Source organism: Nomascus leucogenys, chromosome 23, assembly GCF_006542625.1.
Source record: "Nomascus leucogenys isolate Asia chromosome 23, Asia_NLE_v1, whole genome shotgun sequence".
NCBI classification, from domain to species: domain Eukaryota; kingdom Metazoa; phylum Chordata; class Mammalia; order Primates; family Hylobatidae; genus Nomascus; species Nomascus leucogenys.
The window spans coordinates 32,256,354-32,278,566 of NC_044403.1; the positions used below are offsets into that span (position 1 = coordinate 32,256,354).

General features: G+C 44.3%; 1 protein-coding gene across 2 annotated transcripts in view; it reads right to left on the bottom strand.

Moving 5' to 3' along the window:
• Nucleotides 1-2,978: 2,978 nt before the first annotated feature.
• CCDC77 (coiled-coil domain containing 77) overlaps nt 2,979-22,213 on the bottom strand; it is a 41,100-nt gene continuing 21,865 nt past the window's right edge. For both annotated transcript variants that reach the window (XM_030805011.1, XM_003273669.3), the window contains 8 exons: nt 18,166-18,262; nt 16,294-16,366; nt 14,672-14,760; nt 13,325-13,473; nt 7,859-8,078; nt 5,354-5,479; nt 5,100-5,252; nt 2,979-3,839 (listed from right to left, as the gene is read on the bottom strand). In XM_030805011.1, coding sequence (XP_030660871.1) covers nt 3,693-3,839; nt 5,100-5,252; nt 5,354-5,479; nt 7,859-8,078; nt 13,325-13,473; nt 14,672-14,760; nt 16,294-16,366; nt 18,166-18,262 — 1,054 coding nt within the window. In that variant the 3' untranslated portion in view covers nt 2,979-3,692. The remainder of the gene's footprint in view (nt 3,840-5,099; nt 5,253-5,353; nt 5,480-7,858; nt 8,079-13,324; nt 13,474-14,671; nt 14,761-16,293; nt 16,367-18,165; nt 18,263-22,213) is intronic.

Genomic DNA, 22,213 nt, shown 5'->3' on the forward strand with positions numbered 1-22,213 from the left:
CATTTAGCATTAGGTATATCTCCTAATGCTGTCCCTCCCCCCTCCCCCCAACCCACAACAGTCTCCGGAGTGTGATGTTCCCCTTCCTGTGTCCATGAGTTCTCATTGTTCAATTCCCACCTATGAGTGAGAACATGTGGTGTTTGGTTTTTTGTCCTTGCGATAGTTTACTGAGAATGATGTTTTCCAGTTTCATCCATGTCCCTACAAAGGACATGAACTCATCATTTTTTATGGCTGCATAGTATTCCGTGGTGTATATGTGCCACATTTTCAGACTAAGTCATTTCATGGAGGTTTTTTTTTTTAATTGATATAGGCTGGGTGCGGTGGCTCACACCTGTAATCCCAGCACTTTGGGAGGCTGGGGCGGGAGGATTGCTTGAGCCCAGGAGTTCAAGACCAGCTTGGGCAACATGGCAAATCCCTGTCTCTACAAAAAAATACAAAAGTTAACTGAGCATGGTGGCACATACCTGTAGTCCCAGCTACTCAGGGGGCTGAGGTTGGAGGATCACTTAAGCCCAGGAGGTTGAGGCTGCAGTGAGCCAAGGTTGTGCCACTGCACTCCAGACTGGGTGACAGTGAGACCCTGTCTCAAAAAAAAAAAAAAAATTGATATATAACCCACATACCATAAAGTTCACCTTTTTAAAGCATTCAATTCAGTGGTTTTTAAAGTACATTCTCAGTTTGGCAAAAGAAACCTTGTACCCATTAGCAGTCACTCCTTATTCCCCCCTTGTCAGCCCTTGGCAACCAGTAATTTACTTTCCATATGGATTTGCCTATTCTGGACGTTTCATGTGTATGGGAATCGTACAATATGTGGCCTTCTGTTTCTGCCTTCTTAGCAAAACGTTGCAAGGCTCCCCCTTGCAGTAGCATGTATCACTACATCATTCCTTTCCATGGCTGCTAATATTCCATCATATGGATATACCGCATTCTGTTTATCCATTCACCAGCTCACGGACATCTGGATGGTTTCCACTTTCGGTCTATTATTAATAATACTGCTATGAACATCTATGCACAAGATTTTGTGGGGGTGTATATTGTTATTTATCTTGGAATATATACTTAAGGAGTGGAATTGCTGGGTCATATGGTAACTCTAAACTTTCCGAGGAACTGCCAGACTGTTTTTTGAAGGGGAAGCACCGTTTGACATTCTCGTTATGTGTTAGTTTCCATCGCATTAGTTTCCATTTCCTTGATGATGCTGAGCATCTTTCCACATCCTTATTGGCCATTTGTGTAACTTTTTTGGAGAGATGTCCATGCAGATCCCTGGCCCATTTTTGAATTGGGTGTGTTTTTTTTTTTAAATTCAGTTGTAAGAGCTCTTTATATACTCTGGATACTAGATTTTCTCTTTCTTAATCCTCACAATCACCCTGCTGAAACACGTAGCTTTTTGTCTCTTTTACAGGCGAAGAGACAGAGCCTGGAGAATTTTAGTAAGAGGTGTGACTGAATCCAGATCCGTGATTCTCCAAAGCCTGTACCCTTTCCACTATTTTATGCTGCTTCTTGGTGATAGAGTTTTAACTGATCGTGAGGTTTAAAGAGTGGCCACACCAGTGGGTGGTTAATATAAAGACGAATGTTACTGGAATTGAGACCAGGATGTTAGAAACATTATCAACTGATTGCTGAAGTCAATGGTAGTAGGTCTCAGAGACATTTGTAAGTAAGTTGGATTATATGATATTTAAGGTTGCTTCTTACTCCAAAATTCTCTAATTTAATAAGCCTTTTTGTTTTGCCAGCAACAACAAAAGTAATAGTCAGGAAAAGCCAATTCCCTAAGTATTAAGACAGAAGGAAGAATCATCCACCCCTGTAAATCTCTCTAAGTCCTGGGAGCAGGGCACTCTTAAGAATTTTTGTCCCAATTGATCAATGAAAAAAACTGATCTGCTATCACCGGCTTTTTCTTTTTTCTTTTTTTTGAGACAGACTCTCACTCCATCACCAGGCTGGAGTGCAGTGGTGTGATCTCGACTCACTGCAACCTCCACTTCCCAGGTTCAAGCAATTCTCCTGCCTCAGCCTCCTGAGTAGCTGGGATTACAGGTGCGTGCCACCACGCCCAGCTAATTTTTCTATTTTTAGTAGAGACGAGGTTTCACCATGTTGGTCAGGATGGTCTCAATCTCGTGACCTCGTGATCCACCCACCTCGGCCTCCCAAAGTGCTGGGATTACAGGCATGAGCCACCGTGCCCAGCGGATCACAGACTTTTTCAAGAAAGGTAATAACTTCTGCCTGCAGTACAATCACCCCCTTCCTTTACACATTGTTAACAATTTTAAATATGAAAACCTGGGTTCTCTCCTTTGTCCTGGGTAAATCAGAATGATGCTATCTTAAGCAAAGACCAACTTACTATCAAGAGGCTTTCTGAGTATGGAAACAATTATTTTGTCCCAAATGCAATTTGCCTAAAAATGGATAAAGTTTTAGTGTCATCCCCTTTATACCAGCTTTGTTATCTCCAACACTAGATGATTTCAAAGGAGTCATTTAAAAAAAACTTGTGGGCTGGGCGTGGTGGCTCACACCTGTTATCCCAGCACTTTGGGAGGCCGAGGCAGGCGGATCACCTGAGGTCAGGAGTTCAAGACCAGCCTGGCCAACATGGTGAAACCCCGTCTCTACTAAAACAAAAAACAAAAAACAAAAACACAAAAATTAGCTGAGCGTGGTGGTGGGCGCCTGTAATTCCAGCTACTTGGGAGGCTGAGGCAAGAGAATCACTTCAACCCGGGAGGCAGAGGCTGCAGTGGACCAAGATCACGCCACTGTACTCCAGCCTGGGTGACAAGAGTGAAATTCTGTCTCAAAAAACCCCCAAAAAACCTTGTACACTTGCACAAAACTGCAGAGGCCATGGAACAAGAAAGTAAACTGAGCAGCGTGAGTCATTAACGAAGCATTAGTATTGAGAAGTTACAGAAAACTCAAAGAAAATCTTTTGAATGAAATATTTTATTGAAAATAGTTAATTTAAAATGTATACATCATTTTTCGAAAGCCATGTTACTGACAAAAATATCAAACTTTCCATACAAGCATCATCTCAGTTTCATCCCCTTGCCAAAGTGTCTCCTTAATTTGTCCAGATGGACATTTTGTTTGAGTCTTTAGCGCCCTCTGGTGAAACACCATGAAATTGCCCAAAAACGTAATCCAGGCTCTGCTCCTGACGGAAGGTGAAATAGCAGAATGAGCGCCTATTTCAATGTGACAAGTTGTGATGTGCTGCTTTCTCCAGAGCTCAGGAGAAAGGCAGCCTCTGTGAGTGCTTCTCTCTTTAGGGAAAGTGTTCTTCCCATGGACACTCAGCCAAGCTTATTGCAAAATACCTTCTTCCTAAGTTTTCATCATCACTGCCTCCTAAAAAAACAAAAACCTGTCGATACAGACAGGATAAATAATGAAAGCCTCCAAGTCATTCAGGACCAGGCCCCCACTCACCGCAAATGTTAAAAGGACAGCAAAAATGATAAAGCAAGCTGAGTACACAAGAAAAGCTTTCCTAGTGGTCCCCGATTCTTCACCGTTTTACAATAATGAATACCACCACTCTAGTCAACTCAAGTTTGCATTTTCCGGCAGCAGACGGTCCTCAGGTTTCAAGAAGCACACCTCTTCTAAATGGGGGCCATTTCCAAAAGTAGACATCAGCAGAGTCTAAGTTCATTCTCCAGACCAAACACTTTCGACTTAAGATTCTTCAGTTCTCCTTGTATCTTATGTGCCCGTCTATTGCTGTCACGGACCTCACACAGAAGGGCAAGATCTTGGTTTGCCCGGGCATTAACTGTTGCCTAGGGATTTGAAAAAAAGGAAGAAGTGATGATGGCGTATGCCAGGGGAGAGATATCAGTCAAAAAGACACAGCTATGCTAGCTCCTTTTTGTGAGATTTTGAGTACATAGGATAAATTCCATCCTTAGTTTGTTCAGTGGCTAATCAAAGAAGGAAAATGTAGAATTAAGGCAGAAATCTCATGAAAATCCATCCCATACAATAAAGGAGCCTTGAGATAGAGATCAATGAACAATGAAAGAGGAGGCCGGGTGCGGTGGCTCACGCTTGTAATCCCAGCACTTTGGGAGGCCGAGGTGGGTGCATCACGAGGTCAGGAGATCGAGACCACGGTGAAACCCCGTCTCTACTAAAAATACAAAAAATTAGCCAGGCGTGGTGGCGGGCGCCTGTAGTCCCAGCTACTCGGGAGGCTGAGGCAGGAGAATGGCGTGAACCCGGGAGGCGGAGCTTGCAGTGAGCCGAGATTGCGCCACTGCACTCCAGCCTGGGCGACAGAGCAAGACTCCGCCTCAAAAAAAAAAAAAAGAAAGAGGAGTAAGGCCAGGATAAGCAACGCTGCTGGTAAATTTGTCAAAGAATGAAAGCAGGCGTCTCCTCTTTTCTGTAACCAACCTTGTTTGGAACACAGGCTAACTGGCTAAATCTCATTAAGAAGGCTCTTGAGGCAACTTGTATTCTAAAGAACTGTATCTGCTGGAAAAAATTACCCTATCACTCAATTACTCACTTTCCCCAACGTAAAACAGACACGATTTTTTTTTTATTATTTTTTATTTTTATTTTTTGAGACGGAGTCTCGCTCTGTCGCCCAGGCTGGAGTGCAGTGGCGCAATCTCGGCTCACTGCAAGCTCCGCCTCCCGGGTTCACGCCATTCTCCTGCCTCAGCCTCTCCGAGTAGCTGGGACTACAGGCGCCAGCCACCACGCCCGGCTAACTTTTTTGTATTTTTAGTAGAGACGGGGTTTCACCGAGACACGATTCTTTAATCTACTTCTTGAATTAGGAAGGATGACAATTTCTGTTAAGTTTAGCTTACATCGAAGTACTAATGATGCAGTCATTCAATGATTTCAGGGTCTTTTTATTTTCCCTCTAGCATGTTCTTGAACTAATTTTCAGGGAAGCTTAAAGATGGTGATCTGTTAGTGTCTACCAGCAGCGAAACAGCACATCCTTCTTTTGAGGAGCCCTCGTGACCATGTTCCCTCACTTACACCTCTTCTCTCCCTTGTGGCAATTCAGGACCAGCAATTACCTTATACAACATTTGCTCCAAGTCTTTCAGTTTCTGTCGGAGAACCTTAGTATCTGTCTTAAAGCCTTCTACTTCCAAGATGCGTCGATGCTCCAATGCCTCATAGCGTTTTGTCATTACCTGTAAACGCTTCCCCATCTTGTCAGTGCGATCCTAAATACGGGGAATGGGAAGGCATTTATGAAGGTGAGGAAAGCATTTTCCCAAGCCATCCGCACTTCCTACTCCATTTTAAGTGGCAGATAATTTCATACCTTGAAGATCTCTCTCCTCATTCCCTCTTCCTCACGAATTCGGGCAAGTTCTTCTTCTAAGGAAATGCACTGCTCTTGGTACATATTGGACAGCTTTTTCTCTTGTACTAACTTATCTTTTAGGGACTACAAGTCAAAGGGACAAAAAACATTAACACTCAGTTCTACAATTCAGGTAATTCAAGTAGCACTTAGGCAAAGAAAGAAAGAAAAGAAGGGATTTCCAGAGGTACAAAATGAGTTAAGGAACCAGATGACAAGGAACTTTGAGGAACATCTGAAAATTTCCTACTTCTAGACCAGTCTCTTAAGCCCTTTTTCTAAAGTGTACACAGCAAAAATTAAAACAAATACTTTTGGCTCTGGGAAGAGTGAGATAATGGAGCTCAGAAGCTGTCCCAAGGAAGACATTACAATATATGCTTTGGGCTACATTTCTAAAGTTCTTCTTTAAAAAGGAAGAAATATTAACAACAACACTTATTATACATGCTCTATTGAGCAGTTAAAATGATCTTTTAAAAACCCAAATCAGGCCGGGCGCGGTGGCTCACGCCTGTTATCCCAGCACTTTGGGAGGCCAAGGCGGGCGGATCACGAGGTCAGGAGATCGAGACCATCCTGGCTAACACGGTGAAACCCCGTCTCTACTAAAAATACAAAAAATTAGCCGGGCGTGGTGGCGGGCGGCTGTAGTCCCAGTTACTCGGGAGGCTGAGGCAGGAGAATGGCGTGAACCCGGGAGGCGGGGCTTGCAGTGAGCCGAGATTGCGCCACTGCACTCCAGCCTGGGCGACAGAGCGAGACTCCGTCTCAAAAAAAAAAAAAAAAAAAAAAAAAACCCAAATCAGATCATGTTTCTTTCACACAACCCTTCAAATACATAACACTATTGAGAGCTAAGTTCACACTCCGTACATGATGCACAAGGCCCTCCACGACTGGCTGCTGCCAACGCTGGCTTCTTTAAGAGCACACCACTTCCTCCTTATCTATTCCTCTACAACCATGATGACAGCCTTCCATTTCCTTGAACATACTCCAGGGCCTATAAACTTGCTTTTCCCTCTGCCAGGAATGTTCTTCCTCAAGGTCTGTATGGCTTAGTCCCATTTTTCAGGTCTCAGCAAAAACACTAGATATAAGAGAGTGTCCCTGTGCATTCCTTCTATTCATACAATAGACTTCCAGCAACTACATATAATCTTCATGTAATTCTTTTATTCCCTTAATACTGCATTTTTATAATCTATAATTTTCTTTTTTTTTTTTTCTGAGACGGAGTCCTTGCTCTGTCACTGGGCTGGAGTGCAGTGGCGTGATCTTGGCTCACTGCAACCTCTGCCTCCCAGGTTCAAGCAATTCTCCTGCCTCAGCCTCCCAAGTAGCTGGGATTACAGGTGTCCGCCACCATGCGTGGCTATTTTTTTATATTTTTAGTAGAGACAGGGTTCCACTGTGCTGGCAAGGCTGGTCTCGAACTCCTGACCTTGTGATCCGCCCACCTCCGCCTCCCAAAGTCCTTTTTTTTTTTTTTTGAGATGGAGTCCCACTCTGTCGCCCAGGCTGGAGTGCAATGGCATGATCTCAGCTCACTGCAACTTCCGCCTCCCGGGTTCAGGTGATTCTCCTGCCTCAGCCTCCCGAGAAGCTGGGATTACAGGTGCCCACCACCACGCCCCACTAATTTTTTTATTTTTAGTAGAGATAGGGTTTCACCATGTTGGTCAGGCTGGTCTCGAACTCCTGACCTCAGGTGATCCGCCCGCCTTGGCCTCCCAAAGTGCTGGGATTACAGGTGTGAGCCATCGCTTCTGGCCTAATCTATAATTTTCTTAGTTATTTGTTAATGTTTCTGTTTTTTCTCACCCATTAAAATGTAAACGCCATGAGGGCAGACCTTGTTTAATTACTGTAACTCTAGGGCCTAACCTGTAGTAGGAGTGCAATAAATATTTGTGTTTTTTGGGGTTTTTTTGTTTGTTTGAGACACAGTCTCGCACTGTCATCGGGGCTGGAGTGCAGTGGCACGGTCTCGGCTGACTGCAACTTCTGCCTCCCGGGTTCAAGCAATTCTCCTGCCTCAGCCTCCCAAGTAGCTGGGATTACAGGCACCCACCATCTCACCCAGCTAATTTTTTTTTTTTGTATTTTTAGTAGAGATGAGGTTTCACCATGTTGGCCAGGCTGGTCTTGAACTCCTGACCTCGTGATTTGCCCACCTAGGCCTCCCAAAGTGCTGGGATTACAGGTGTGAGCCACCGCGCCCGGCCAGGAGTGCAATAAATATTTGTTGAATGAATGAATGAATGAATCAGCAAGTCTAATATTTTAAATCCCCAAACACTATAATGATCAGCTGCTCTTTGAAACCTAGTTCTTGAGGCAGCTGCTACCAGAGCTTCCTGGATTGAATGGATCTTACATTACAAATCGTAGGTTCTTTGGAATTCCTTCAACTCTTCCAGAGAAATAAATAACTTCTTTAAGACATAAGGACGTTACCTTAATATATTCACTTTGAGCACGATGACTCTCATGCGTAACGGGCAACACTTTTCCAATTTTGTCTTCTTTCTTCTTACGCTGCACCCTATATTGCTTAATCTTTGACATCAAATTATCTTTTTCAAGCATCCATGACTTCTCTTTATTTTGGTTTTCAGATCTGAGTTGCAGAAAATCTTTGGTGCTCTCATAGAGCAGTTCTTGGGTGTGGTGAAGACTAGGAAAGAAAGTATAAATGCAGACATGAGGATGCACACACACAGCACACCTGAAAGCAAGGATTATTCCAAAATGGAAGAGAGTGGTTCTTTTAAAATGGTGTGATATATAAATTTTGCAAATTATTAGCAGTTTTAAAAATCTGATCACTGGCAATCTTACATGTTTTACTGAGCAAAGTATAATGTATCTACCCATGCTCACTGGTTCATAGACTGGTCTTTACAGGTACTTTCCTGATTGCTAACTTCAGGTTGTATAATTAGAAGGACTACAGGGATATTTACACATAGCCTGCATAAGTATGGACCATTCCTAGGAATAAGACGAGGAAGAACTAAATCATGGTGTTCTGACAAGTTAATACAAATTCTACAGTATCAAAAACAGCTTTGCTTTTGTGTATGCTGTGCTCCATGTAGAACTGCCTATATCAAAATCTTATCCTTTATTTTAAAAAGAACTTTTTTTTTTTTTTTTTAAGACAGGGTCTTGCTCTGTCACCTAGGTTGGAGTGCAGAGGCACAATCACAGCTCATAGCAGCCCTGAGCTTCTGGGCTCAAGCAGTCCTTCTGTCTCAGCCTCCCAAGCAGCTGGGACCACCTCCCAGGGCATCTGCCAGCTCATTAAAAACTTGTGTGTGTGTGTGTGGAGACAGGGTCTTCCTGTGTTCCCTAGGCTGGTCTGGTCTGGTCTGGAACTCCTGGGCTCATACAATCCTCTCGTCCCAGCCTCCCAAAATAGTGGGATTACAAGTGTGAACCACTGCACCTGGCCTACTTTTTTAAAATTCAGCTTCCTGTATGAAGTTATTTTCAACAACTTTAGCCTATTTTAATTCCTCCATTCTCTGAAATTCCTTCCCAGTGTTAATGTCCCCTTGTCTTATAATTTAACACTTGCTCATCTGTCATATTTTAACCGTCAACATGCCCTTTTTCCCAGCCTGAGTGAAAGCATATACCTTATTTATTATTTTTGCCCCAATGCCATGAGATTGTCAAGGATAATACTAACTACTGGACATACACAGGCAGTTAACAGATTCTTGATGACTATTTCCTGAAATTTAGGAATAGACAATGTCTCTATCTTTAAAAAACAATATCCCTGGAAGTTAGCAACTCATCAGTTTAACATTACCACCTAGAAAAATGCTATACTGAATGATCGAGCTGCTTGCAAGGGTATTAAATACCATGAAGCAATCACTATCGTTTTCTACTGAACAAATAATGTCAGATCCACTTATGTTCATGAGTAACAGAGTACACAGATAAGAGGAAAATGACAGCAGAGTGCCAAGCACACAGTACAGTAAATGTCACAAGATGAATACATACAGTCAGGTATGTGTGCGATGAATATACACAGTCAGGTATGTGTGCGTGTATATAAAGAGAGAGAGACTGATTCAGTTACCACAAGGATCTCTCTCACTTTCAATGGGTTATTTTATTCTGTCTTACATTATGTTCTCTATCTCAAACTGGGAAAGAATGGGCTTTTTTTTTTTTTCTTTGAGAGAGAGTCTCGCTATCGCCCAAGCTGGAGTGCGTGGCGCGATCTCGGCTCACTGCAGGCTCTGCCCCCCGGGGTTCACGCCATTCTCCTGCCTCAGCCTCCCGAGTAGCTGGGACTACAGGCGCCCGCCACCTCGCCCGGCTAATTTTTTGTATTTTTAGTAGAGACGGGGTTTCACCGTGTTAGCCAGGATGGTCTCGATCTCCTGACCTTGTGATCCGCCCGCCTTGGCCTCCCAAAGTGCTGGGATTACAGACGTGAGCCACTGTGCCCGGCCTGGGCTTGTTAAAATATAAGTAGCTTGAAAGTGATACCCAAAGGGCAGTCATTAATGGCCCTGGATTTCGTGCCCTTCTTAGGAAGATCTATCTAATGGGAGGAACTGATCATGTGCTCAGATATGAAGATAATGCTAAACAAGGAAGGTTACTGACATTCTGGAAAACAGATGTAAAATTACAAATTACTGTGACAATTTTAAAATATCTGTCCCTTAAAAACAAAACCCAATGAAAAGCCAAGATGCTATAGTTAAGCGCAAAAATACTAAAAATAAAAATGAAGGTGGAGAAATACTGGCCAAATGCAAACACATTATACTATGGTATAAGAAACATAGCAGACCGGGCACAGTGGCTCACGCCTGTAATCCCAGCACTTTGGGAGGCTGAGGTGGGCGGATTACCTGAGGTCGGGAGATCGAGACCAGCCTGGCCAACATGGTGAAACCCTGTGTCTACTAAGAAGGAAGTGTCAGAAGGTGCTGCCACATTAACGAATGTCCCATAAACAAGAGCTGTTATAATTAGTCTGGCTGATGCATAAGGCGAACTACAGCAACAGGGGAGGAGCTGAGGCTGAAAGTTTATCTGGTGTCAGATGATGACGTTCCTAAAAATTCATGCTAAGATATCAGGACTTTATCGTAAGGTAAATGGAGACTATCAGTGTTTTTAAGCAGTTGATAATTCCTAATAGAGGAACTAATTCATAGTAGTGAGGAAGACTATAAGAACACAAAGCGCCAGGCACAGTGGCTCACGCCTGTAATCCCAGCACTTTGGGAGGCCGAGGTGGGCAGATCACAAGGTCAGGAGATCGAGACCATCCTGGCTAACACGGTGAAACCCCGTCTCTACTAAAAATACAAAAAAAAAAAAAAAAAAAAAAAAAAATTAGCCAGGCGTGGTGGCGGGCGCCTGTAGTCCCAGCTACTCAGGAGGCTGAGGCAGGAGAATGGCGTGAACCCGGGAGGCGGAGCTTGCAGTGAGCCGAGATTGTGCCACTGCCCTCCAGCCTGGGTGACAGAGCGAGACTCCGTCTCAAAAAAAAAAAGAAGACAAAGGATCAGCAATAGGAACAATGTAAACAAAGGAATAGAGTTTGAATTAACGTACTAAGAATGAGAGTGCAAGGCTGGGCACAGTGGCTCATGTCTGTAATCTCAGTGCTTCAGGAGGCTGAGGTGAGAGGATTGCTTGAAACCAGGAGTTTGAGACTAGCCTAGGCAACATAGCGAGACCCCATCTCTACAAAAAATAATAAAAATAAACCAGGTTTGGTGGTATGCACCTGTAATCCTAGCAACTTGGAAGGCTGAGGCAGGAGGATTGCTTGAGCCCAGGAGTTCAAGGCTGCAATGAGCTATGATCACACCACTGCACTCCTGGGCAACAGAGTAAGACCCTGTCTTTACTGGAAAACAAAACAAAACAAAACAAAACAAATCAGAGAGGAGATATTTTCCTGAGTGCTAATTTCAGGTTATATGATTAGAAGGACTACGGGGATATTTACACATAGCCTGCATAAGTATGGACCATTCCTAGGAATAAGACAAGGAAGTACTAAATCGTGGAGTTCTGACGAGTTAACACAAGTTCTGTAGTATCAAAAACAGCTTTGCTTTTGTGTATGTTGTGCTCCGTGTAGAACTGCCTGTAGCAGAGAGCAGAGAATGGACTTGAGGGGGCTTTTAGGCTTACAACACATAGGGTTTGCAATTAAGGAACAAGAAAGTTAAGAGTTGAAGATGATCCTATGGTTTCAAGCTTGGGATACCATGAAACTAAATGAAAAAAAGAAAGAAGTAGGTTTGAGATGGGGATGGGAGCATTTGTTGGGAGAAACAACAGCACGGTCTCAGTAATGGTAAATTTGACATGCTCGAACACTTTCAACTGAGGGTGTCCTTACGGCATAGGTCTGGCCACTGGAACCAGACAAAAGGGTGAAAGGGTTAGACAGGTAGAAGAACCAAGAAAGACAGGTGCTGCAGAAATCAAGGGAAATGAATTACAAGGAGGGCTGATCAGTGATGCCAAACATGCAGGAAGGTACTAAGTATGATAAGGACTGAACAGAGATATAACTGGTCTCAGAAGTTAAGAAGTAGGCCAGCCGCGGTGGCTCATGCCCGTAATCCCAGCACTTTGGGAGGCTGAGGCGGGTGGACCACCAGAGACTGGGAGTTCGAGATCAACCTGGCTAACACGGTGAAACCCCGTCTCTACTAAATATACAAAATTAGCTGGGCGTGGTGGCACACGCCTGTAATCACAGCTACTTGGAAGGCTGAGGCAGGAGAATCGCTTGAACCTGGGAGGCAGCGGTTGCAGGGAGCCGGGATCACGCCACTGCACCCCAGCCTGGGTGACAGAGTGAGACTTAGTCTCAAAAAAAAAAAAAAAAAAAAAGTTAAGAGGTCAATGGTGACCCCAGAACCCCAGAAAGGGCATGTTTAGTAAAATGGTGGGGATAAAGTCAGACTGCAGAGGTAAACAAAGGTGAGCAGGTTAGGAACAAAAACAATGAGGACAGAGTTTGCCATTTTTTGTTTTTATTTTTTCAGATTTAAAAAATAACCTTCATTTTTTAAAAGTATGTGCATTATAGGAAACTAAAACACACAAGAAGCAAAGAACAAAGTCATCCACAATCAGAAGCACTTCACAGTTTGTAAACTGTAAAGTTTACAGGACGTTCTAGGTCCTGCGTATGTGTAGACATAACATCCAATTTTATGGGCTTGAGATCGTACAGTATGTATCATGCTGTTTCACACATCATAGATATTTACCAGTTCAAAATCCCAAAGCTATATGAGTATTCTGATAACCAAGAATACGCTACACCAACTCAATCTGTTAGAAAAAAATATAACCCTGCCTTTCTTGGGACAAAAATTTCATAGAAGCCAAAAATGAAACGCGTCTCTAGATAAAAGCACCGGTAGAGTTCTGATTAAAATACTGAGTGTGCGGTTTTCTTGGTACAGATATGTAAACTCACGTTTTCCAGATTCACGAAGGGGCAAACAAAAGAAAAGAGCCTACTACACCGAGTCAGACAGTACATCCGTGGAGAAAAGAACACTTTTTTTTTTTTTTTGAGACAGGGTCTCACTCTGTCGCCCAGGCATGAGCGATCACAGGCGTGAGCCACTGCACCCGGCCCAAGAACACTTCTTAGCTGCCAGAAGCAAGCTAAAACACCACAGTGGATTAAAAGGAGCACGTGAAACACTCATCAGCTCTTCAACAGCACGCCTGGAAAAGCGAGATACTCACCTGCAAAGAGGCAGGGGTTTCTGAGGAAGACAATTTTTTCAAGGCTCCCTTTAGTTCTATGACCCGCTGTTGTTCAAGTACAAAATGTTAACTTTTAAGTCACTCAGAAAAATAAAATACCCATTAGGCACAGCTTTCTTAGACACTCACTTTTTGGTTAGCTCTTTGATTTTGTTCTGATTTCTCTGGTGCTGAACTTGCATTTCCTCAAGGTGAATCCGTCTGTCCTCCATGAGCCCTTCAATTTGTTCTCGAGAAAGTTTGGTCTGCTCTCCCAGCTGAGCCTGCAGTGCTTCCACCTAGACAGGCCAAAAAGGCGTGAGGAATCCAGCCCTGCTTCCACTTACTTCATATCTCTAGGAAAAGTGCCTTTCTCCAGAAAAATTAAAAAACAAACACAAACAAAAAAATCTCAATACTAATCCTCTTGTTTGTTTCAAGACAAGGTCTTGCTCTGTCCCCCAGGCTGGAGTGCAGTGGGCGTGATCATAGCTCACTGCGGCCTCAACCCCCTGGGCTCAAGCAGTCCTCCCTGCCTCAGCCTCCAGGACTACAGGTGTGTACCACCACACCCAGCTAATTTTATTTTTATTTTTTGTAGAGATGGGGTCTCACTATGTTGTCCAGGCTGGTCTCAAAGTTTTGGGCTCCGGCAATCAACTCGCCTTGGCCTCCCGAAGTGCTGGGATTACAGGCATTACCATGCCCGGCCCAGTTCCTCTTCATGTCTTATAAATGGGGTTAGGTTATAGAAGAGTAGATTCTTTGTCCAAGCGACAGCCAGCATCCCCATCACACAAACAAAGCTACAAAATCCAGTTTCCCTACCCTGTGATTTCTGCCTTTTCACTCTCTCCCTTGACTGTCTCCCTTTAAGACACTCTTCCTGCACAGAAGCAAAATGACTCTTTTCTTAGTTTTTGGTTTCAAAAAGTAGAGCAAAATGACTATAATGTAATTTCCTTCTCTGTGTCTGGCTGTCATGACTCCACATGGAGATACTGGCCAAAGGTAGAAACTGTCATTTAAATCAACAGAGATTTAACCCAGTAAGGACAGAAACTATAGTGCAACTAGATGAAAAATCATGGTTCCAAATGACACATAACCAGGAGGTAAGAGAACAGTTCATTACTTTCCTAGACTTTGGAACCTAAGCACTAAATAAATGAATATACCATCAAATGTTGATCTATCAGCATAGACAAGCTTCCCTCTGCAATCCCTGCATATCCCTAGGCCAGTGAATTCTCACTTTGTAATGGTTTTGGTGGATGGGGCTTAGTATATTGAATTGAAGGTTTAGAGTAGCACTTTTAGAATGTTCAAACAGAAAAGCTCTTAGAAATTAGGAACAATCCCAATTTTCTAAACCACATGATGCTTAGATGTAACCTGTGTGCAAGGAGATACTTATCACATGATACTGAGGGTATGTTATATAAAGCTAAACTTGTGGATAAAAGCCATCTTGGTCTGCCAAAATACATTCTTTACCTGTAGGATGAGTGTCTGTATGTCTCTTTGGTAATGCTCAGAACCTTCTTTTCTCTCTCTCAATGGTCTTCTTTTGCTTATTTTAGGATCTAAAATAGAAAACAAAATCCATCAAGAAGATTTTACCCAGCTTTTCTGTGTGCTATTGAAACATCAGCATTTCCCACGCAGAGGAGTTCAGATTCATTTACCTGTAAGGGTAATGAAGGGGTTCTCACTAATGAAGGGGTTCGGAAGAAAAAGGGAAACATCAGAATTACAGTGCTTAACTTTTCAAATAGGAATCTCTATAAGGGAACTCTGCAGGATGTCACCTAAATAATCATATTCATCTTCTGGCAGAATCAACCACTAAATTTTCCTTAGAATCAACCACTAAAATAGTTGTGTGTATTTTCTTCGTAAATCCTATTCGATCAGAAGAAGGCCAGGTGTTGCGGCTCATGCCTGTAATCCCAGTGCTTTGGGAGGCCAAAGCAGGACAATCACTTGAAGCCAGGAGTTCAAAACCAGCCTGAGTGACATAGTGAGAACCCCTCCCTACACAAAATAAAATAAAATACAATAAATTAGCCAGGTGTGGTGGCATATGCCTGTCGTCCCAGCTACTCCGAAGGTTGAGGTGGGAGGGTCACTTGAGTCCAGGAGCTCAAGGTTACAGTAAACCATGATCACGCCACTGTACTCCGGCCTAGGTGACAGAGCCTGTCTGTCTCAATCAACCAATCAGTCAATCAACAAACAGAATAAGGAATAAGAAAAACAAAACTTAAACATTTTGGTTATGACATATCACACAGTTTTTAAAAGACAAGGTTATTCTAAAAATAGGGAACGCTAAAAATTGAACTGAGCAGGCCGGGCGCAGGGGCTCACGCCTGTAATCCCAGCACTTCGGGAGGCCGAGGCAGGCGGATCACCTGAAGTCGGGAGTTCGAGACCAGCCTAACATGAAGAAAGCCCCTCTCTACTAAAAATACAAAATTAATGGGGCGTGGTGGTGCATACCTGTAATCCCAGTTACTCGGGAGGCTGAGGTAGGAGAATTGCTTGAACCTGGGAGGCAGAGGCTGCAATGAGCCAGGATCGCGCCATTGCACTCCAGCCTGGGCAACAAGAGCAAAACTCCATCTCAAAAAAAAAAAAAAAATGAACTGAGCAAAACTTAATTCCTTGGATGATTCAAGAAGCTCATTAAGACATTAGACCACCAAAGGCATCATTATGAACATCAATCATCACTGTACAGTAGGAAAACATTTCCAATTGTGTGCGCTGTTTTTTTGTTTTTGGAGACAGAGTCTTGCTCTGTTGTGCAATGGCGCAATCTCAGCTCACTGCAACCTCCACCTCCCAGGTTCAAGCAATTCTCCTGCCTCAGCCTCCCAAATAGCTAGGATTACAGGTGCCTGCCACCACGCCAGCTAATTTTTTGTATTTTATGTAGAGACGGGGTTTCGCCATGTTGGCCAGGCTGGTCTCGAACTCCTGACCTCAGGTGATCCACCCACCTCGGCCTCCCAAAGTGCTGGGATTACAGGCATGAGCCACCGTGCCCGGCCTGCACTGTGATTTTCAATTCTGCGTTGATGAGAATTTCTAATAGGTTATATGGTTGTTACCTGCTTTGAAAGCTGAAGATTCATTCTGCTCACATTCACCTACAGCCTGGATAGTCTTTTGGAGAATGGTGACCTGAAGAAGCAAAAACTGGTATTGAAGTAGCCTTCCTATAAACGTAATATTTTACTTTTCAGCCTTAGTTCTGCAGATCGAACACTATAAGTTAAATTAGTCAAAACCGATACGATGATATGAGGATGTCATGCACGAGAGACCACACAGGCAAAGTAGCAAACTGGACAAAACCCTGTGTTGACAATATAAACTTAAAAAAGCTGGCCGGGTGTGGTGGCATGTGCCTGTGGTCCCCGCTACTCAGGAGGCTAAGGTGGGAGGATTGCTGGAGCTTAGGAGCTTAAGGCTACAGTGAGCTATGATCACTCCACTGCGCTCCAACCTAGGCAACAGAATGAGACTTTGTTTCTAAAAAAAATAAAAATAAGGCCAGGCGCGGTGGCTCATGCCTGTAATCTCAGCACTTTGGGAGGCCAAGGTGGGCGGATCACCTGAGGTCGGGAGTTCAAGACCAGCCTGACCAACATGGAGAAACCCCATCTCTATTAAAAATACAAAATTAGCCAGGCGTGGTGGCACATGCCTGCAATCCCAGCTACTCAGGAGGATGAGGCAGGAGAATCACTTGAACCCGGGAGGCGGAGGTTGTGGTGAGCTGAGATTGCACCATTGCACTCCAGCCTGGGGGACAAGAGCGAAACTCCGTCTTGAAAAATAAATAAATGAATATAAATAAATAAATAAAATTGCAGGGCTATTTAGTCATGTATGATTAAAAACAAAACCAAAAACAGCTTGGGGCACAGTGGTACACCCCTATAGTTCCAGCTACTTGGAAGGCTGGCTGGAGTGTGTTTAAGCCCAGAAGTGTGAGTCCAGCCTGGGCAACATACCAAGACCTCAGCTCTAAAATTTTTTTTTTTAATTTTTATTATCTTTTTAAAAGCAGCTCTTTGGTGGGTGTGGTGGCTCATGCCTGTAATCCCAGCACTTTGACAGGCCAGGGCAGGCAGACTGCTTGAGCTCAGGAGTTCGAGACCAGCCTGGGCAACATGGTGAAACCCCATCTCTACAAAAAATACAAAAATTAGCTGGGCGTGGTGGTGTACACCTGTAGTCCCAGCTGCTTGGGAGGCTGAGGTGGGAGGAGTGCTTGAGCCCGGGAGCAGAGGTTGCAGTGAGCCGAGATTGCGCACTGCACTCCAACCTATGTAACAGAATGAGACTTTGTCTCAAAAAAAAAAAAAAAAAAAAAAAGTAGCTCTTGGCCAAGGACCTTTAGAAAACAGAAGTATACATATACAGATATGTATAAAAATGCTCAGGAACTGTTTATAGAAGTGAAAAAATAGAAATAGTATATACAGACACATAACTATTTCTATAGGAATCAAAAAAAAGAGACGGAAGTATATATACCAAACTATTAATAATGGATTATCTCTGGGGTATAGGATTATGAGAACCTGCCACTTTTATGTGATAGATTACTATACTCTGTGTTTGTTTTTCATAAAGACCATGGATTACATTTGTAATCAGCATAAACAAAAATTTAAAAAATAACTTCAGCATCAAAACTTTCTCCCACACACAGTCTGCTCCTGCTTTCGTCTCTGTCTCAGCTAAAACAGCCACCCTCTGTGCTTCAGGTTTCTAAACAGTGAAACGGGGTAAACAATGCTACTTCCCAAGGCTTTTGAAGAAAAATGCTTTAAAAGCTCAGGCAAACAAGGCACTGTGATGGCTAATTCTCCATCTGCCTTCTCTAGCGAATACTAAAGTTCTTCTGATGATGGGTCTTAGCCTGTGATTTGTGAAGCCACACTCCCCATGCTACACCAAAGATTACTTACCTTGTGAGGAGGCTCCTTACAAAAATAGGTCACTTCTCCAGCATCTGTTCCCACAAGAGCCAAGAGATTCTGAATCTTTTTCTTGTCTTCTAGCTCCCTGCAATTCTCATGGAAAGCAAGCACATATTATTAAATGTCCCAAGTAGTAGCCTTTTTCTGTTTAAAGGATCTCCCTTCTATTTTTTTAAAAACAATAGTAACCCCAAATTAAAACAGTAACCTCAAATTAAAATTGAATAGTTTGTATCTAGACTTCAGCTCTACTTCGTAAAACATCAGGTATTTCCATTCAGAGAAAAGGGGCCAGGGCACTTCTTAGCTAATTCTTTTTTTTTTTTTGAGACAGAGTCTTGTTCTGTTGCCCAGGCTGGAGTGCAAAGGCGCGATCTCGGCTCACTGCAAGCTCCGCCTCCCAGGTTCACGCCATTCTCCTGCCTCAGCCTCCTGAGTACCTGGGACTATAGGCACCCGCCACGACGCCCGGCTAATTTTTGTATTTTTAGTAGAGACGCAGTTTCACTGTGTTAGCCAGGAAGGTCTTGATCTCCTGACCTTGTGATCCACCTGCTTCGGCCTCCCAAAGTTCTGGGATTACAGGCATGAGCCACCGCGCCTGGCCACTTCTTAGCTAATTCTAAAAGGGAACAGTAGTGGCTGCTGAGGGTCACTGCTCCGATCTTGCTCTTCAGAGCTGATGGGCTCATTCTGCCAACTGCCAGGAATGCTGCCTGCTGATAGCTTGTAGTTGAATCCCCAGCCAAGGGAACTGCGTGAGCCACCGCGCCCAGCCTCGCCACTTGGGTTTTTGGTGTCCCACGGTCAGGTGCTCCATTTTTAGCAGGATCTACTAGCATGGCAGAAGCTGGTTGTCAAATGTTATGTCATTCTCAGCTGTAGACAGCATAGTTTTGCTCCAGATTCTCAGAGGGTCTGTTATGATTCTTGTTGTGGTGCTACGACAAGACATCCAGTGCCTGGTCAATGAGGGAACACAAAAATCCAATTCCCTTGCCTCAGTTCAGGATGTCTCTGAGAGCCATCCCAGCTTCAGAGACCCCTGTCGTGTTGGACGAGGCCTGCTGCAACTGAATCCCAGTTTCAGTTCCCTCACTTCCCAATAAAATTCCTGCAAGCAAGTCGCCACTGAACAGTCTGTTTCCCGGAGAACTCAACCTAAGATAGCTTAGGTCTGGACTGGACCAAGGAAGCAAACGCTAAAAAGGGATTTTGGGCCGGGTGTGGCGGCTCATGCCTGTAATCTCAGCACTTTGGGAGGATGAGGCAGGCAGATCACCTGAGGTCAGGAGTTCGAGACCAGCCTGGCCAACTGGTGAAACCCCCGTCTCTACTAAAAATGCAAAAATTAGCTGGGCATGGTGGTATGCACCTGTAATTCCAGCTACTCAGGAGGCTGAGGCACAAGAATCACTTGAACCCGGGAGGTGGAGTTTGCAGTGAGCCAAGACTGCGTCACTGCACTCTGACCTGGGTGACAGAGCAAGGCTGCGTCTCAAAAAAAAAAAGAATTAATTAAAAAAAAACAACATAAAAAGGGATTTCAGAGCGACTGATATGGAGATGGTTTACAGAACATGGTGTTTCTCCCAGCAAGGTAGATGGGTAGTCAACAGAGTATAGCTTGAACAATAAAAGATAAGTCAAAGATGGAAAAGAGGCTGAGGGCTGCACCCCAAACAAAATCACAATCTCTGACTCATTTTTCAGGCCCAAGTCCGTTTTTTTTTTTTTCTTTTTGAGACAGAGTCTCTCTTTGTCACCCAGGCTGGAGTGCAATGGCATGATCTCAGCTCACCGCAACCTCCGCCTCCTGGGTTCAAACAATTCTCCTGCGTCAGCCTCCCGACTAGCTGGGACTATAGGCGCGTGCCAAAATGCCCAGCTAATTTTTGTATTTTTAGTAGAGACGGGGTTTCACCATGTCGGCCAGGCTGGTCTTGAACTCCTGACCTTGTGATCTGCCCGCCTCAGCCACCCAAAGTGCTGGGATTACAGGTGTGAGCCACTGCGCCCAGCCCCAAGTCTGTTTTAAGTCCTAGAGACAATTACCTAAAGAAGAGGCTGGAACTCCCAGAAGGTAAGACCCTGCGACACCACAGAGTAGATATTCATGGTAATGATTCCCCACATCCTCCAAAGAGTCTATAGCCATTTATTTAGTAACTATACACTGGGGAAGAGGAAAGACCCGGGCATTTTAAGGATTGCTGGATACAGGGTCTAAGCTGACACTGACACCAGATAACCTGAAGCATCATCATGGCACTGGGGCATGTGGGGACCATGGAATAAATGGGATTGTGGCCCACATCCAACTCACAGCAGGCCTACTGCATCCACCGAACCAATGGTCATTTCTTCAGTTCCCAAAGGCTTAAAATGGACATACTAGGTAGGGGACGGTACCTCCAAATTAGCTTCTTGGCTTCTGAGGCAAGCTATGCGAAAGCCTCGGAAACTGCCCCTCCCTACCCAGTCAAGATGATCAATAAAGACCTAAAGAATGCAGAGGGGGCGGTCCTTATCAAAGCCTCATTTCATTCCTCAGTATGACCTATACAAAACCAGATGGATTCTGGAGGATAACAGTCACTGTGCCAGATGTAGTACCTTTGCTAGAACAGAATTACTTAGTCTCAGACACATGGTAAGTGGCCACTGATTAGGCAAATGCATTCTTTCCTCCCCCTCAAAAGACCAGAGGCAGTTCACATCATGTGACATGGACAACAGTGTACTTTTATAGTCTTTCCCAGGGCCATGTTAATGCTTTTACTTTCTGTCAATACAGTATAAAAGAATCTGGGCTGGGCGCAGTGGCTCACACCTGTGATCCCAGCACTTTGGGAGGCAGAGGTGGGTGGACCACGAGGTCGGGAGTTCGAGACCAGCCTGTCCAAAATGGTGAAACCCCATCTCTACTAAAAAGTACAAAAATTAGCTGGGCGTGGTAGCGTGTGCCTGTAGTCCCAGATACTCGGGAGGCTGAGGCAGGAGAATCGCTTGAATCTGGGAGGCCAAGGTTGCAGTGAGCCGCGATCGCCACTGCGCTCCAGCCTGGGTGACAGACTGAGACTCCATCTCAAAAACAAACAAACAAACAAAAACAAAAACAAAAAGAATCTGGATCTGGCTACTCCACAGATCGCCAGTAGCTCACTACTGATGGTATCGCATTAAATCAGAAACAGCAAGTGCACTTGGTAAGATATGTGTGCTCGGGAGGGCTGGAGATGAACCTTACGAAGCACGTCAGTGAAGTTTTTAAGGCTGAGATCCAGGTATCCCAGGATATTCCCTCCGATGTGAAGATCAAATTATTTCACCTGGTACATGCTACCACCAAGAAGGAAGCATAATGCCTGAAAGGAGTCTTCAGGTTCTGGAGACAACATATTCCGCATTTTGGAATACTGCTCTGACCTATGTATCAACTGACACGGAAGGCGAGCTTTCGGCGTGGCCCAGAGTTGAAAGGATGCTCTGCTGCTTGGGACATATGATTTGGCGGATCCTATGGTGTCTGTGGCGGCACAAGGTACCACGTGGAGTTTACGGCAAGCACCACAAGAATCGTAACAGACCCTCTGAGAATCTGGAGCAAGACTATGCTGTCTACAGCTGAGAATGACACAACATTTGACAACCAGCTTCTGCCATGCTAGTAGATCCTGCTAAAAATGGAGCACCTGACCGTGGGACACCAAAAACCCAAGTGGCGAGGCTGGGCGCGGTGGCTCACGCTTGACATCCTAGCACTTTGGAAGGTTCGAGATCAGCCTGGGCAATATGGAAAAACCCTGTTTCTACAAAAAATACAAAAATTAGTCAGGTGTGTTGGCTCGTGCATGTAGTCCCAGCTACTTGGAAGGATGAGGCAGGAGGATCACCTGAGCCTGGGAGGCGGAGGTTGCAGTGAGCCGAGATTGTGCCACTACATTCCAGCCTGGGTGACAGAGGGAGACTCTGTCTCAAAAAAAAAAAAAAAAAAAAAAAAGAAACAAAGAAACCACGTGGCTAAGTCTTTTCA